Raw genomic sequence first — 16,679 nt, forward strand, 5'->3', positions numbered from 1 at the left:
ATTCTCACCCGTAACACAACTGGACAGGCTTAATTGAAGTTGCACTATGTAGAAATCGCTTCTCCATTTCCTGGTTGATAAAATGGTAATAGTTTGCATGCAACGTCAGTGGAGAGATGGGGAGTCCACAGGGACAAGAGAGAGGGGAGATAGGATGAGGACGGGGGGAGAATGATTGGGATAGAGGATGAAAGAGGCAACGAGGGATGGATGGAGAAAGAAGGATGAGATGGGAGAAAGGGAGGGCACGAGGGATGGGGGGGTTTACTCACTACTGTGCGCAGTCGATGAGCTGGTACTCGTTGGAGCGCTCAAAGCACGCCTTCACGCCTTCATCGTCCCAGAGCTGCTTGGCATGTTCGAAGAACTCCTGTTTTTCCACCAATGAAAATAAGAGTGAAAAACAGAGAGGGTTAGGAGGAGGAGAGACACGTAACAGCCCAGGGAGAAACCTGTGTCAGAGTGTCTTCAACAGGGGATTTTGTTTAAGACAAGAGAGCCAACTTATCATCACTTTTGAGTTCCATGTATATTTGCATGATAGATTTAAGTACATTTCATGTAAGTGCCCTCTGTAGCAGCAGGTTAGATGATCACAAGTGTCTTCCATTATATATTATTCACGTGTTGCACCACGTGAAAAGTGAAAAGATTGGTCGTAAGGGATGAAATAAATCAAACTAAGGTGGAAAACGTCTGATCCATTCACAGCGTGAACACAAAAACAAGAAAAAGGGGGGTAAAAATGATACCGCTCGCAGAAAAAGAGCATCCCCATAGTGACCAATTCAATGAGGGGCTAGTGAGTGGAGGAGCAGTCTATGGCTTGTAAGGACAGAAGGTGTGTGGTGGAGGAGGTTGGGAAGGGAACTTGTATCATATGAGGACAGGGCTAATCTCACATGATACCGGTGGCTTTTAGAGAGCCAGAGAGACATACTGTATAAAGATGAACTTTTAATATCCAAACCGAGAAAGACAAGACAATAAAATGCTGAACTTTTAGGGAGAAAATACAAAACGCTTTTTTGGACAACACAAACACACTGTTCGCTGTCTTCTGCCTCAGAAGTATACCAATAGGAAAGAGGGAGGGAGGGAGAAGGGAGGGATGATTGGAGGCAGGAAGACGAACAGAGGAGAGGGAGGTTCTGAGAAACAGAGGCTCGTTCCTTAGAGAGTCGAGAGATGGGTATAAAATAATTAGTCCCCCGGTGGGGTCATCACATAATAACCCCAACACAGGCAAACAAATGGCAACAGACACTCAAAACAAACTCAAATGCTAAACAGGGCTTGACATTAACTTTTTTATCTACTTGTCCATCGAACAAGTTAGGACCGATTTATCACTTTCGAAAGTCCCTTGTCCCAACAAGCTCACTTGTCCCAATAACCCCAAAAGTTTGCTAAAATGGTGACATTACTTCTCAACACCCAATTTTGAGAGACGGTTTTACAACCGGAGTATGAAGCATTTGTTTCATCAACTCTCTCCCCCTCCCCGGCAACAGCACACTGGCTCGTACGCAGTTGATGCCAACACCATGACTTTTCCAGGATTTTCATTGCTGACCTAAAATTTGTTATAACTGGGTAAATAACTCACTAACTAGCAATGAAAATCAACAAATGTGCACACGTGGCTCGCTTTGATCTAAAAAACGTATGTCAGACTAGAGGTCGACCGATTAATTGGAATGGCCTATTAATTAGGGCCGATTTCAAGTTTTCATAACAATCGGAAATCTGTATTTTTGGACACCGATTTGGCCAATTTAAAAAATAGATTTTTTTTTTACACCTTTATTTAATCTTTATTTAACTAGGCAAGTCAGTTAAGAACACATTCTTATTTTCAATGACGGACTAGGAACGGTGGGTTAACTGCCTCGTTCAGGGGCAGAACGACAGATTTTTACCTTGTCAGCTCAGGGATTCAATCTTGCAAACTTACAGTTAACTAGTCCAACGCTCTAACCACCTGATTACATTGCACTCCACGAGGAGACTGCCTGTTATGCGACTGCAGTAAGCCAAGGTAAGTTGCTAGCTAGCATTAAACTTATCTTATAAAAAAACAATCAATCAATCATAATCACTAGTTAAACTAGTAATATCATCAACCATGTGTAGTTATCAATACACAGAAGTATATATTTTTTAAACCTAAAGATAAAAGAAATCCAGGTCACCAGGTGAAATTGTGTCACTTCTCGTGTTCATTGCACGTAGAGTCAGTGTATATGCAACAGTTTGGGCCGCCTAATTTGCCAGAATGTTACGTAATTATGACATAACATTGAAGGTTGTGCATGTAACAGGAATATTTAGACTTAGGGATGCCACCCGTTAAGATAAAATACGGAACGGTTCCGTATTTCACTGAAAGAATAAAGGTTTTGTTTTCGAGATGATAGTTTCCGGATTCGACTATATTAATGACCTAAGGCTAGTATTTTTGTGTGTCATTATTTTATAATTAAGTCTATGATTTGATATTTGATAGCGCAGTCTGACTGAGCGATGGTAGGCACCAGCAGGCTCGTAAGCATTCATTCAAACAGCACGTTCGTGCGTTTGCCAGCAGCTGTTTATGACTTCAAACATTGAGCTGTTTATGACTTCAAGCCTATCAACTCCCGAGATTAGGCTGTTGTAACCGAAGTGAAATGGCTAGCTAGTTAGCGGGGTGCGCGCTAATAGTGTTTCAAACGTCACTCACTCAGACTTGGAGTGGTTGTTTCCCTTGCTCTGCATAGGTAACGCTGCTTCGAGGGTGGCTGTTGTCGTTGTGTTCCTGGTTCGAGCCCAGGTAGGAGCGAGGAGAGGGACGGAAGCTATACTGTTACACTGGCAATGCTATAGTGCCTATGAGAACATCCAATAGTCAAAGGTTAATGAAATACAAATGGTATAGAAAGAAATAGTCCTATTATTCCTATAATAACTACAACCTAAAACTTCTTACCTGGGAATATTGAAGACTCATGTAAAAAGGAACCACCAGCTTTCATATGTTCTCATGTTCTGAGCAAGGAACTTAAACGTTAGCTTTCTTACATGACACATATTGCACATTTACTTTCTTCTCCAACACTTTGTTTTTGCATTATTTAAACCAAATTGAACATGTTTCAATTATTTATTTGAGGCTAAATTGATTTTATTGATGTATTATATTAAGTTAAAAGAAGTGTTCATTCAGTATTGTTGTAATTGCCATTATTACAAATAAATAAAGAAATAAAGAAATAGGCCGATTAATCGGTATCAGCTTTTTTTTGGTCCTCCAATAAATCGGTATTGGCGTTGAAAAATCATAATCGATCGACCTCTAGTCACGAATTCATGATTGAACGTGACTGCATGATTGAAAGACTGCTCGTGCCTGTCAATGAAGGCCTACAATAAATTTTACTGCGATGCGCTCTGCAAAGATTGGGAGGACAAATGGCACTGGAGAATGTAGAGGTTTTACGTGCCCCCAGCCGATTGTTTTTTGTTTGTTTATTTGCAGCTTATTTTTTACTTATTTTGTGCATAATGTTGCCACTACCATCTCTTATGACCGAAAATAACTTCTAGACATCAGGACTGCGATTACTCAGCACAGACTAGAGAATATTTTTTTTCCTTTCACGACTCTGACGAGCCCGACGAAGGATACACTGCTTTCTCGGAACAGGCCACGATCCCCATGATCTGTGTGAAGAGGAGGCAGAGAAAGAGGGGCCGAAGGTCAGGCTGCTATTTGAGAATTCATAGGCGATTGAATAAACCCCCACTTCCCTGCAATCTGCTAGCAAACGTGCAGTCTTCGGAGAATAAAATCGACGAGTTACGCGGAAAATTAAACTACCAACGGGACATTAAAAACTGTAACATCTTATGCTTCATCGAGTCGTGGCTGAATGATGACAATATCAACATACAGCTGGCTGGTTATATGATGTACCGGCAGGATAGAACAGAAAAATGCGAAAGGTCCAGTACATCACTGGGGCCAAGCTTCCTGCCATCCAGGATCTCTATACCAGGCGGTGTCAGAGGAAGGCCCTAAAAATTGTCAAAGACTCCAGCCATCCTAGTCATAGACTATTCTCTCTACTACCGCACGGCAAGCGGGTACCGGAGCGCCAAGTCTAGGTCCAAGAGGCTTCTTAACAGCTTCTACCTCCAAGCCATAGGACTCCTGAACATCTAGTCAAATAGACTATTTGCAGTGCCCCCCCGCACCTCAACTAACCAGTGACATTGACACACACGCACATTGACACTGTATCGGTACCCCCCTGTATATAGTCTCACTATTGTACTGCTGCTCTTTAATTACTTGTTACTTTTATCTCTTATCCGTAATTTTTTGAAACTGCATTGTTCATTAGGGGCTCGTAAGTACGCATTACACCTGTTGTATTTGGCGCATGTGACTAATAGAATTTGATTTGAACATGTCGCACTTTGATCCGATTCTGACCGGGGTAGCCACATTTTTGATATTGTGATGTGTTTTTTTTACTTGTCCATTCAGACATCTTAAATATATAATCTGCTATAAGGTCAATTTTGATAAAAGCGAAATCTTACCGTTGTCTGTCTTTGACCATCATACCATCAAGCACAAGTTTCCTTTTAGATGGTCGCCTATGGGCTTCACATATTTGGGCATAATGGTGGATGGTAATCTGAACAACCTCTATAAACTCAATCTGGGCAGTTTGTTGCAAAAGGTGGAGGTTGACCTTTGTAAATGGATGGACTTACCTCTCACTCTACTGGGTAGAATCAATGTAATTAAAATGAATGTCCTGCCCAGATTTCTATATCTGTTTCAATCTCTCCCTATCCCTGTTCCCGCAGCATTTTTTTCCTCTCTCGACAAGCTGACCAGACGGTTTATCTGGCACGGCAAAACCCCTAGGGTTGGCCTGGATAAACTGACTCTTGATTACAGTCAAGGGGGCTTAAACCTCCCCAATTTTAGAATGTACTACTGGGCTGCACAGTCTAGATTTCTGGCTCAGAGGTTTGACAATGGTTGAACATTGAAAAGCTTGAGGTAAATGATGACACTGGGGCAGAATTGTTTTACAAATGGGACAGAAAATCTATAAAAGCCATCACAGGCAACCCTTTAAATCATACATTCTGTCCTGGCATGGTGCAAACTACCTGAGCTTTTCGGACGAGGGGGATTCCTTTCCCCTAAAACCCCTTTATGTAACAATAGATTGATCCCTATGTTTTTCCAGAATAGTAACTTTAGACCATGGTCTGATAAGTGGATCACTCTTCTGGAACATTGTTACGAGGAGGGAGTTCTTATGTCTTTTGACCAGCTGAAACAGAAATGCCACTTGCCTAACAGGGACTTCTTTAGCTACCTACAACTACGAAACTTTATTAGGGTGACTCTCAAGGGACAATGGAACCTACCTAAGATGTCACCTATTGAACAACTCTGCCACGCAGACCAACCACTGTTCAAGACCATTTCCCGTGTTTACGATGCTCTTATGTCAGGACTAACACTGCCTGGGTTAGATAAACCCCGACTTAGATGGGAAAAAGATCTGGGTATTGATCTTGAGGATCTATGGAGTGACCTATGCAGGGATGGTGTTACATCCACATTGAACTCCAGATACAGACTGATCCAGTTTAATTTCCTCCATCAGCTCTATATCACCCCATCTAGACTGCACAAGTTCAACCCAGATATCTCCTCCCTATGTTTTAGATGTGGCTCAGATGAAGGAACATTCCTCCATTCCACTTGGCAGTGTTCAAAACTACACGGTTTCTGGCAGGGGGTATGCGATACCATATCCTCAATTCACGGGGTTGCATTCCCTTTAGACCCGGAGGTCTGTCTACTGGGCAACTTTACTAACACCAATCTTAGGCAAAGCCATACTATAAAGCGAACAGAAATATTGCTAGCGATTGCCAAGAAATGTATTGCCTTGAAATGGAAATTGGATTCCTCCCTGCCAGTTGCAATGTGGCTATCGGAAGTTAATAGTTGTATCCCTTTGGAGAAAATCACTTACTGCTTGAGGAATAAGTTAAAGACATTTTACAGAATTTGGCAACCTTTTATTGACTATATGGAGAATCCCCCCCCCACATCTCATTGATTGAATCTCTATATAATCCTCACATAAAGTTTCACACGTAATGTATAATATGTAGCCTACGGCAGGTGATCCAATGTCTCATTATTTTTTTATTTCATATATATATATATAAATAAATAAATAATCTGCTTGTCCAACAATTTGTTTTAATTGACCCAGACAAGTGCTAATGTCAAGGCCTGCTAAAGTCGCTGACGCCGATGCAACAAGGACTTGAGCAAAGTTTGATCCAGCCTTGTTCATGATTCTGCTAAACAGTCTGCACTGAACCACTGTGCAGTATCGACCATGTATCTACTATCTACTAGGGATAACATTGTTTTCCCAATTCAAATATTTAAAGTTACAAGTGCACCGGTCCGCAGCCCCCAAACCGATCCAAATGTAGCATGCAATTCACTCAAATTTTTTCCTCATATTACATTCTTTCTATCGTCCAATTGTTATTTTTTTTAATCTTATTTTGTGACAACTGATGCTTTCTCTCCTTTAGTGTCGTACTGCATGTATCTGTTGATAGTCATTAATCTACAAGTAATTCTGCATGCTGAACAACTCAAAGCAATTTTCACTGTTCAGTAGCCTAGTCAAACTGCGCACTGTGCCCAGCTTCGCAGGCTGAACAGCGCAAGATAGGCGGCCTGTTCCTGATCTTGCACATCTGTGTTGCACCCCAAAATGGCTTGTGTGATATTAGGCTTTATTAGTTGAGTGACAACCTATATTATTTGCTAGGTTATTATTATCTATGTGCCGTTGAAAATAATATTTTACTGTAATTAAAAGTAAGCTACCGGAGACAATTCATCTGGCTATACCTGCTGATCAGGACTTACAATATATTTTATTTTGATTGTTCAGGTTTACCATAGGCAATAGTTTTGGTAGTTTTGCTTTAAACAAATCAGTGTATATGCTATTTTTTTTAGATATACTGTACAAGGTAAAGCTTATAATTTCATAATGGGGAACACAATCACTTTTGCAAGGGCACACTGCATGGCCGAAGGGAGAGAAGATCACTTCATTAAAACTTCCAAACAGTCAAAACAATTAGATTTTGAGATGGGGGTGTGCTATATATTCATATGTCATAGCTCATTTGTAAACAAATATTTACATATAGTGGGTGATGGTGATTTCAGAACCAAAGTAGGGGGGACAAGAAAAACATTGCCCCCCCTAATCTTATTGGTAGTGGGTTGGTAGATCCCTAGTCTACCTTATAGCTCAGATCAGTTGCCTACATAGTACATACACCATAGACATTGTTTTCCCAATTCATAGACACACACACACACACAGCTCAGAGAGGCCTAGCTCATGAGCTCCATCAGAAGCAGATGTTAATGTACAATGGAAAATGTGTTTATGCAACAAATGTTAGTGCATCGAATCATATCGCATCGATTCGTTCAAAATATAAATGCAACCATAAAGGTTTTACTGAGTTAGTTACTATAAGGAAATCAGTTAATTTAAATAAAATGTATTAGGCCCTAATTTGTGGATTTCACATAACTGGGCATGGGCGCAGCCATGGGAGCATGGGCGCAGCCACTTGGGAGCCAGGCCAAGCCAATCAAATGTACTTTTTCCCCACAAAAGGGATTCATTACAAACAGAAATACTCCTCAGTTTTATCAGCTGTCCAGGTGACTGGTCTCAGATGATCCCACAGGTGAAGAAGTCATATGTGGATGTCATGGCTGGAATGGTTACACGTTGTCTGCGGTTGTGATGCCGGCTGGACATACTGTCAAATTCTCTAAAATGACATTGGTAGAGAAATTAACATTCAATTCTCTGGCAACAGCTCTGGTGGACATTCCTGCAGTCACCATGCCAATTGTGCGCTCCCTCAAAACTTGAGACATCTGTAGCATTGTGTTGTGTAACACATTTTAGAGTGGCCTTTTATTGTCCCCCAGCACAAGGTGCACCTGTGTAATGATCATGCTGCTTAATCAGCTTCTTGATATGCCACACACATCAGGTGGATGGAAATGCTCACTTACAGGGATGTAAACACATTTGTGCACAACATTTGAGAGAAATAAGCTTTTTGTGCTTATGGAACATTTCTGGGATATTTTATTTCTTGCTCATGAAACATGGGACCAACAATTTACATGTTGTGTTTATATGTTTTGTTCAGTATAAAACGTATCGTTCCTGTATCATATCAGAGCCCATCTATCTAGAAACTTATCGATTGTTCTTAAAAGGAAAAGATGGACATCCCTACTATCTACCATGTGTCAACCATTCCCCAGAAACCCAACACAGTAGGAGGACATTTAGTCATATTGTCATAGTTTACTTTCATCGGTGGTAGAGAAAGGTTTTCAACACGCACGCCTCAAAGCTGCCATCAGAGGGAAAACAAAACATCCTTCCACACACTGGAATGTGCAAATTGCAAGAAAAAAATCCTACATAGTTCCTATGATATTTCATAAATAAAAAAACGCTCCAAAAACGACTTACTAAGCGTCACTTATCAGGTTTAATGTCTCCACTGAAATATAGCTCTGTATATGATCACAACCGCACCTCTCGGACTTCCTCTTTGCCTCCATTAGTCCCAGGTGACATTTTGATGTACTGACCCAGCAGAGTCGCTCTCTCCACAAAGCAGAGTCTGGATGTCTCGCTCTCTCCACAAAGCAGAGTTAGAATCTCTTTCTCCACATGCAAAGCAGAGTCAGGATCTCTCGTTCTCCACAAAGCAGAGTGCGTCTGCCAGGGCAGTTTCCTAGTCAAGGCTGATGATCTTACCGCGGGAACAGGAAGTTGATAAGCGGAGAAGAGGAAAGAAGCGGGAGGACACCGAGCCAGTTCATATGCTATGCTGCCTGTATCAGAAGATACAGGGATGTTGCTTTAATGTGTGCCATGTAATTATGTTACAGCAACACTGAGCCAGGTTCTATCGGTCTTGTGACTGAGGAAAATTATATGTTTTTTCCCAAATTAATGAGTTATTACTTGCACTGGACCAAAACAGGGAGCACAATGAGGGTGCTCTAAAATGTTTTAGAACTACTAATTCCAAGTGACAAACACCCAGCCCATCTGTTTCTAAAATTTTGTCAAATTGTTTTTGACATAGCAAGTGAATGATCAAGCATTGTGGAGTGTAGAAATGAGGGGGTACCCAGCCTAGTTAAATCCATCTAAAAACTAAATGACTTTGGGCTGCGTTTAGACAGGCAGCCCAATTCTGATATTTTTTTCACGAAAATATCTTTTGACCAATCAGATCAGCTCTGAAAAAGATCTGATGTGAAAAGATCTAATGCGATTGATTGGTCAAAAGACCAATTAGTAGAAAAAAATATCAGAATTGTGCTGCCTATCTAAACGCTGTTTATGAAATCCAAATTTACACCAGTTTAAATTGCTGGAAAAACACCTGAGCTAAAAACAAAGGAACTGTAAAGAACGTATGTAGCCTGTGGCAGGCAGCATATCACAGGGCTGGGGATCACTAAAGCGGCTCTGTGGGTCCCCACAGTCAAAACTCACAAGGCCCAACACTGAGCCCTGGGGAACATCTGGTGACACAAAAACACGTTAACAAAACCCTGATGCCCATTTAACCAGTTTGTCCTTTACTGTACCTAGGCCTTCATTAGCGATGAAGCAATGGCAAAAAGAGTAATTAGGAGTGTGTTAAACAGAGCTAGTCCTGTGCCAAGGAGCTTTGGCTAATGGCGTCCCTGGCTACTTTGGGGCTTCCTCCAGTCCCTCCACACCGCTACCCTAGTTATCAACACTCCCCCTTGTATACCCTCCAGTGGATCAGTGAGGGAGATTGTGCTAGGATACCACTGTCTTTAGTGCCACAACATTTGAGCTCCCAGGGCAGGGTCTCAATCTATGGCGTGTTTGTTCATTTTTAGGGCCACAGTTCTGTCCAGGTGGGTGCTAAGTGATGGGTTAGGCAGGGTTCAGGCAGTGCCTGTGGTCTGGTACCTGACCTAGAACCCAGGAAGGCTGTTTTCACTGGAGATGTTCCATTCAAAACAAGTGTGTGTGGGGGTGGTTGGAGGGAGAGGGGGGGGGGGGGGTTACTAGCCGTGTCTTCTGCAACACTTTAACAATGTTATGGTAACTTTCACAGACAAATCTAAATTCTGGTGAGACGACATCCTCAGCCATGTATAACAAGTAATGAGCACACTTACAATGAAATAAAAAGCCTTTTTTGGTAGCCTGCCTGTCAGCTACGGTTTGCTGTCACTAAACGCTCAATTAAATGTTCAAGTTTTTCAGTTGTTTGTGCGTATGGATGCAGGGTTGAATACAATTGTATGCATGTTCCATAAAACTCACGTTGCAATTTCCACATTGTTCGTCATGGCCATCCTTTTTTGAATGAGATGGTTCATCAACTTTATGAAAACAACATCAAAACAAGAAGTCCCAAGAACAACTCCCTTGAATGAATTTCTGCTCAGAAACCAAATTTCAGAGTACAATCAGACAAAGAATTCTTAGATATATTTGTCAACCCACAGCTATGCATTATGCAATTTCTCAGGAATCCCACTCTATCACAGAGCCTGCTTTTCTGCCCCAGGTTTAGCTTTCCTGTCACACATAAAGCTACGATGAGTCATCAACAAAATGAAGAGGATATTTTTAGCTCCTAATAGTTCTCGAACACAACACACACCCTCAGACAAAACCGTCAGGGGAGACATAATGCTGGTCAAAACGCCAGCGAGGCATGATCCTGCGTCTCTCAGATACGTTACACTTCAAAACACCCCTTCCTGTCAAACACACACACACACACACACGTCTCTCTGCTCTTTTGCCTGTCTGTCAGTCTGTCACTAAAATAATCTGGTGTAAATGGCTGCCGTCAGGAAATGGTGATGCAGGCCAGAGCAAAGGAGCCCCAGACAAAGGATTAACAGGAAGAGATCTAGAGAGAAGGGGAGCGCACGATAGAAGGGGAGCGCGAGAGAGAGAGAGAAAACAAGAGAGCGCGCGAGAGAAGGGGAGCCCGAGAGAGAAAACGAGAGAAGAGAGTAAGAGAAAGAGAACATCTGGTCCTGTTACCAACTCTTCTTGATGTATGAATTTTTCACTGGCAGACAAAGAGAAGAATAGCACTGAAATGGATCTGTCGGTGACAATGTGTTGAAATGCTAGCCTGACATACACACCCCTTAGACCAAAAAAGACCTATGAGGTAACATTTTACTAACATGTCACACAGCACTTCAGGATTAATCCACAATTAGCAATGGTCGCTTTTAATCGAGTTTCAGAAAGTTCGGAGGGCACACAATTATACAGTAGTATTCAGTGTCTTCAACAAGCATTACAAAACGCCATTGCTGAGGCATGTCTGAAGACGAGAGGTCTGTCTCTCATATGATCATTTTATTTGGATTTTAAAGCATATCGGTCTTCAACTTGCCATCATTGGCCTACTAAAGAACGTAGGACTGATCTGACGGTTTACACCTACTACAGGTAACTGCCCCAAAATAATGGAAACACATGAGTATACAAAGTATATTGAAAGCAGGTGTTTCCACACAGGTGTTGTTTCTGAGTTAATTAAGCAAATAACATCATGCTTAGGGTCATGTAATATGATAGTGGGCAGGCCATTATTTTGCTACCATGGCTAAGCCCCCATAGGATGACAATGCCCCTATTCACAGGGCAGGAGTGGTCACTGGATGGTTTGATGAGTATGAATACGATGTAAACCATATGCCATCTCAGTCACCAGATCTCAACCCAATTAATTGAATACTTATGGGAGATTCTGGAGTGGTGCCTCAGACAGCGTTTTCAACCACCATCAACAAAACACCAAATAATGGAGTTTCTCGTGGAACAATGGTGTTGCATCCCTCCAATAGACTTTCAGACACTTGTAGAATCTATGCCAAGGTGCATTGAAGCTATTCTGGTTCGTGGTGACCAATGCCCAATATACTGTATATATACTATGTAGGGTTAATGAGGTTAGAGAGAGGCAGTTTACTCCATATCGTACTGTATGGTATCAATCCCGTTCACCATTCCAACCCTGTCGTCCATTACACTCTGGAGCGTCCCTCCAGCCGACAATCTAAAAACCCACTGGCGCTTCTCTCTCCTCTTCCGATGGCTTAACAAAGGAGGCCTAATATGATCAAGCTGTTTGTGTGTGTGTGTAGAGAAGCAGGAGACACTCCTCAGGGCTCGGGTTTAGGGAGGCTCGTGACACAGCCTGAATAAACGCAGTGTGCAGTTTACGGTCTCTAATGGAGGGGCCCATGAAAGACAGCAAACGGGACAACGTGTACTTACTTAGCTTACGTCTCCTTAACTGTTTCATACCTATGGCCGGGTACCGCACTCTCACCATATTGGGCAAGCCCATTCCTATGTTTTGTATTGACAATTTTGTCGTTGTCTCAAATAAATGTATTCATTGGTAGATTCCGCAATTTACAGGAGATATTAACGTGCGTTTTATATCATTGATAGTTTCCGCTTAACACCTGCATCTGCCATCAATATTTCCCCTAAATAGAATAGATAGACAAGTAGATAAAGTGTAGTCGTGATGTTGCATAATGAAGTATCACATGTCAACTTTAGGCAAATGCAAAAAGCAGAGCAAACTGAACACGAGAATGCATTGGAGCCAAGTCGCAGGCCCCAAATACTATCTACGATTATTCTAGTCTAGCCGCTATTGGCACCATGTCAAGAAATCTCGGAATGGATGAAAAAATGAATGCTCTTCAATTATGTAACCACAATCAAATGCTCAACTGCTGAGGCGTTATTTTAAAAAAAGGGGCAATCTGTAGTTGCTACATCCATTTTTAAACTTATAAATGAATTATATATTCTTCAAGAATCAATGGGTATATATATATAACTTATAAATTCCTCATGAACTTAGTTCAACTGTGGCACCTGGTCAGAACCCAAGGTATAAGATTGTTCTACTCCAATGTTTGATATCATGGATGGTCAGTCCATAGTGCTATCTATGAATTTGAGAGTAATTACATTTCTCCAGGACCATCCTTCAGCTTTTTACCAAAACAGATGTGGGGTGATCCACTTTATTATTGTTTCAACTGTTGATTGGGCCTTTAAAGCAGTGGTTTTTAACCAAGGGTGTATGTCACCTGCTGCCAAAATAATCAAGCCATATATTTTGCTATATTCTTTTTTTGCCTAAATAATCACTGAACAATCTATGAAAAAAAGAAACACGTCTATTTGCTGTTTCATATTGAATTATGAAAAAATGGACTACTGTGATTCTCAATTATCAACGAATGCGGGTGGGTAGAGATTAAAGAGTATGGTATGCAGACTCTGCATTTTATTGTTTTAATAATCTGAAGGGAACCATTTTGAAAGTGCGTGCTTGCGGGCATGGTGAATGAAGTTGAAGGCATCATTTTATTAATTCAGGTTTAAATTAGAGAAAACGTGGTTAAACCCATTTATTTCTCAACTTAAACACTGGACAATTGCTCTTTTTAAAGTCTGTTTTTTATTAAAAACATTAAACATGAAAAATTATTAAAAATTTAATAAACATTAAAAAGCTAATTGGATGATATGATTTACCTAAATATATTTACCTATATAGCCTAGCATGAAAGTAAAGACATCACATCAAATGTCAAATCTTCAACAGAGGCCAATGCTGAAATTTATTTTTGTAATTAAAAAAAAAATCAGATTTGAGGAAAAATTGCATTTTGAATCTCTGCTGTGGTAGACAAAGGAGGTTTTGAGTCCCAGCAGAAACAGGGCCGTACATGTGACATGGGAGGCCAGACATAAAACACAGACCTGCTTTAGAGGGAAATTATTAAGTTGTTTGGTTGCTGGGAGGGCCTCTCTTTGTCTCAGCCTCTAGCCAGCATGTTTACTAAGAGAAATCGATGCGCCATTACATAATAGGCCTAATTAATGAAGCCTGTGTGTTGCAGCCAAAACATCTACTGTTTCTACTGTCCATGTTTTGACAGACTAGTATAGAGTATGCATCTCCACTAGTATAAATACACAGACGGACGGACCGACACCTCCAACAACTGGGCAACATGAGAGAATAGGACTGAAATGGCGTTCTAATCAGCTTTAGTTTGAACACCAAAGCAAAAGCACTCGGTTGAAATATCCGATCCAACTCAAAATGTCTGACTTGAACAACGTGGACATGTTTGAGACGCAATGCAATAAACTTTATGTACCCCCTCTTCTTACAACGTCCCATTATAAAAACAAATAGAAAACACTAAACAGAGGAAACGTAAGCTCTTAACAAATGTCCTCATCTTGAGGTCAAATAAACTTTTGAAAGTCCCATATTTCAAGTTTGTCGGCCAATCACAACCAGTGCTTATCATTAGCAAGCCAATGTCAAATTCACAACGGCCTTCATCAGGGCTCGTACAGTACACAATTAAAAGCATTAGATAACTCAGCATCAACATATCCTGGAGCAGAACCATACTCTCGTCATCCGTTTCATGTCGTCTGCAACGTCTCAGAACTAACACAGGGAATCTAAAACACTAAAAGAAACTACTGTTTGGATTCTTTCGTAACACCTCGGCACCAACAGACCAACGCTTTGTCTGCCTTGCCTTGACCCAGTGAACGCAGAGAAGGCATCAAACAATTCCTTGTGAGGAAGAAGGGACGCTTTAATTTAAATGTCTAACGATGCGCTCCCCCAAACTCACCCCTCCTCCAAAAAAGGCAAATTAGGTTACTAAAAGCTTTTTCTAGGAAGCAGACTCATCATGTAACAGTTGATTAGTATTTATCTAGTCCAACAGATGTGTTCAGATTGCACACTGGGCCAGCCTCCCCTCACTGTCTGAAAAAACAAGATTACTGATTGGAGCAAACTTTTGGACCTGTCCTATTTTGTGGACATTCCAATGGGAGGACGAAACAACAAATATCACAGCCAATAGTAAATCTTGTTTAGTTAAATCATGTCATGTTACCCGTTTTTATTTATTTCAAGCCTTTCCAGAAATGCAAATTACCAAAAAATAACATTTACATTTAGCAGATGCTCTTATCCAGAGCAACATATTTTTTTAATGAAAGCAATAGTGAACAGTTCGATGAAAAAGCTTTAAAGAAAAGGGTAAGCTCAAGGTCATGTGACATGATCAAACAAAACCCCTGGGCCCTACGTTATAGGGCTTATACTGTGTATAAGGCGGCAGGTAGCCTTGTGGTTAAGAATATTGGACCAGTAACTGATAGGTTGCTGGTTTGAATCCCAGAGCTGACAAGGTGATTTTTACCCCCTCCATGTGCCCTTGAGTAATGTACATAACCCCTCATCGCTCTGGATAACAGCATCTTCTAAAATATACATGTCTAAAATATCATATATTTCCAGGGAGTCAAATACAGGTCTATCTATTTTCTTGGGTACGCATACAAAGTACTGTTAACTTCATACAACAATTCAATTCATAGCTGGGAGATATCATTGAAAGCAAACACCAGGAGTGATGTCATCTATTTGCCCACATCAGGCCCTTTCATTCAAATCCAAAGTAAAGAAGACATCCAAGGTATCCACCGTAGCCTACTACTGGGCATTTGCAGAACCTGTTGCAGAGCTCAGGTAGTCATACATATTACACAATTTAGTAAAGCATTTACAATTTTTTTTTTTTAAATGATTAAACCCTGCAATGGTTCATACATTTATAAATGACCAAATCATGTAGCTTATGGCTCAGAAGTTCGTGGTTTTGACTGGAATCTGATCCTTTGTGAGTAGGATCTGAACACTTCTCTGAACAAACTTGAATAACTCGCTTCTCGTTGTTTCCTCAAGGAAGTAATTGCAAATAGTGCTGTGGTTGATTGTCTGAAGCAAATGACTCCTCCCCATTGGCAAAAATGTCCATCCACCAGGCCTACTAAACTAGTCTGATTACAGCTTTAAAAAAGGACACTAGTGAATGTGGCTAATTTAGATGACTGCTCTAGGAGTATAGGCCTACATAACCGCTTTTTCATGGTGACCGTATATTTGGCATCAGCATTTAGACTCCACATTGAACAACTTGACTATAAATAAACGTAGAAAACGTTTGTATTAGAGTGTCCACTGAATGAGTAAATTCAATCAGTTGGATAGTCTATCAATAGCAGGCCTGATCAATGCCTTAAAGTTGCTTCTCAGGGCATAACTAACAGGCTGTAGAGTGACAAAGACAGAAATCAGCTTCAAAGACTATAAAGCATTAATGTCAGTCGCCCTTACCTCTGTGTAGTCGAAGTCCGAGAGAGGTGCTATACTTTTGATGTAGTCAATTCTGGACTCGTTCGATGGGTTGCCTATTGGAACTGGGGGTATTAACGTGCTCATCGCCGAAACTACCGTCTAAAAAGCAGATAAAAACAAAAAAACATTAGACATTAAGCTGGATAAATGTGGGATAAGCCAGTCTAATCAGTAAAATGGGATTGCAGGAAACAATCTCATAGGGTGTGACCATATTC

The 16,679-nt window shown here is 40.9% G+C and overlaps 1 protein-coding gene across 2 annotated transcripts in view; it reads right to left on the reverse strand.

Moving 5' to 3' along the window:
* The window catches only part of LOC139367037 (guanine nucleotide binding protein (G protein), alpha activating activity polypeptide, olfactory type), a 75,702-nt gene that overhangs the window by 40,589 nt on the left and 18,434 nt on the right, over positions 1-16,679 (reverse strand). For both annotated transcript variants that reach the window (XM_071104973.1, XM_071104974.1), the window contains exons 4-5: positions 16,441-16,560; positions 273-370 (exon numbers count right to left, since the gene is read on the reverse strand). In XM_071104973.1, coding sequence (XP_070961074.1) covers positions 273-370; positions 16,441-16,560 — 218 coding nt within the window. The remainder of the gene's footprint in view (positions 1-272; positions 371-16,440; positions 16,561-16,679) is intronic.

Source organism: Oncorhynchus clarkii, chromosome 15 (genome assembly GCF_045791955.1).
Source record: "Oncorhynchus clarkii lewisi isolate Uvic-CL-2024 chromosome 15, UVic_Ocla_1.0, whole genome shotgun sequence".
Taxonomy (NCBI): domain Eukaryota; kingdom Metazoa; phylum Chordata; class Actinopteri; order Salmoniformes; family Salmonidae; genus Oncorhynchus; species Oncorhynchus clarkii.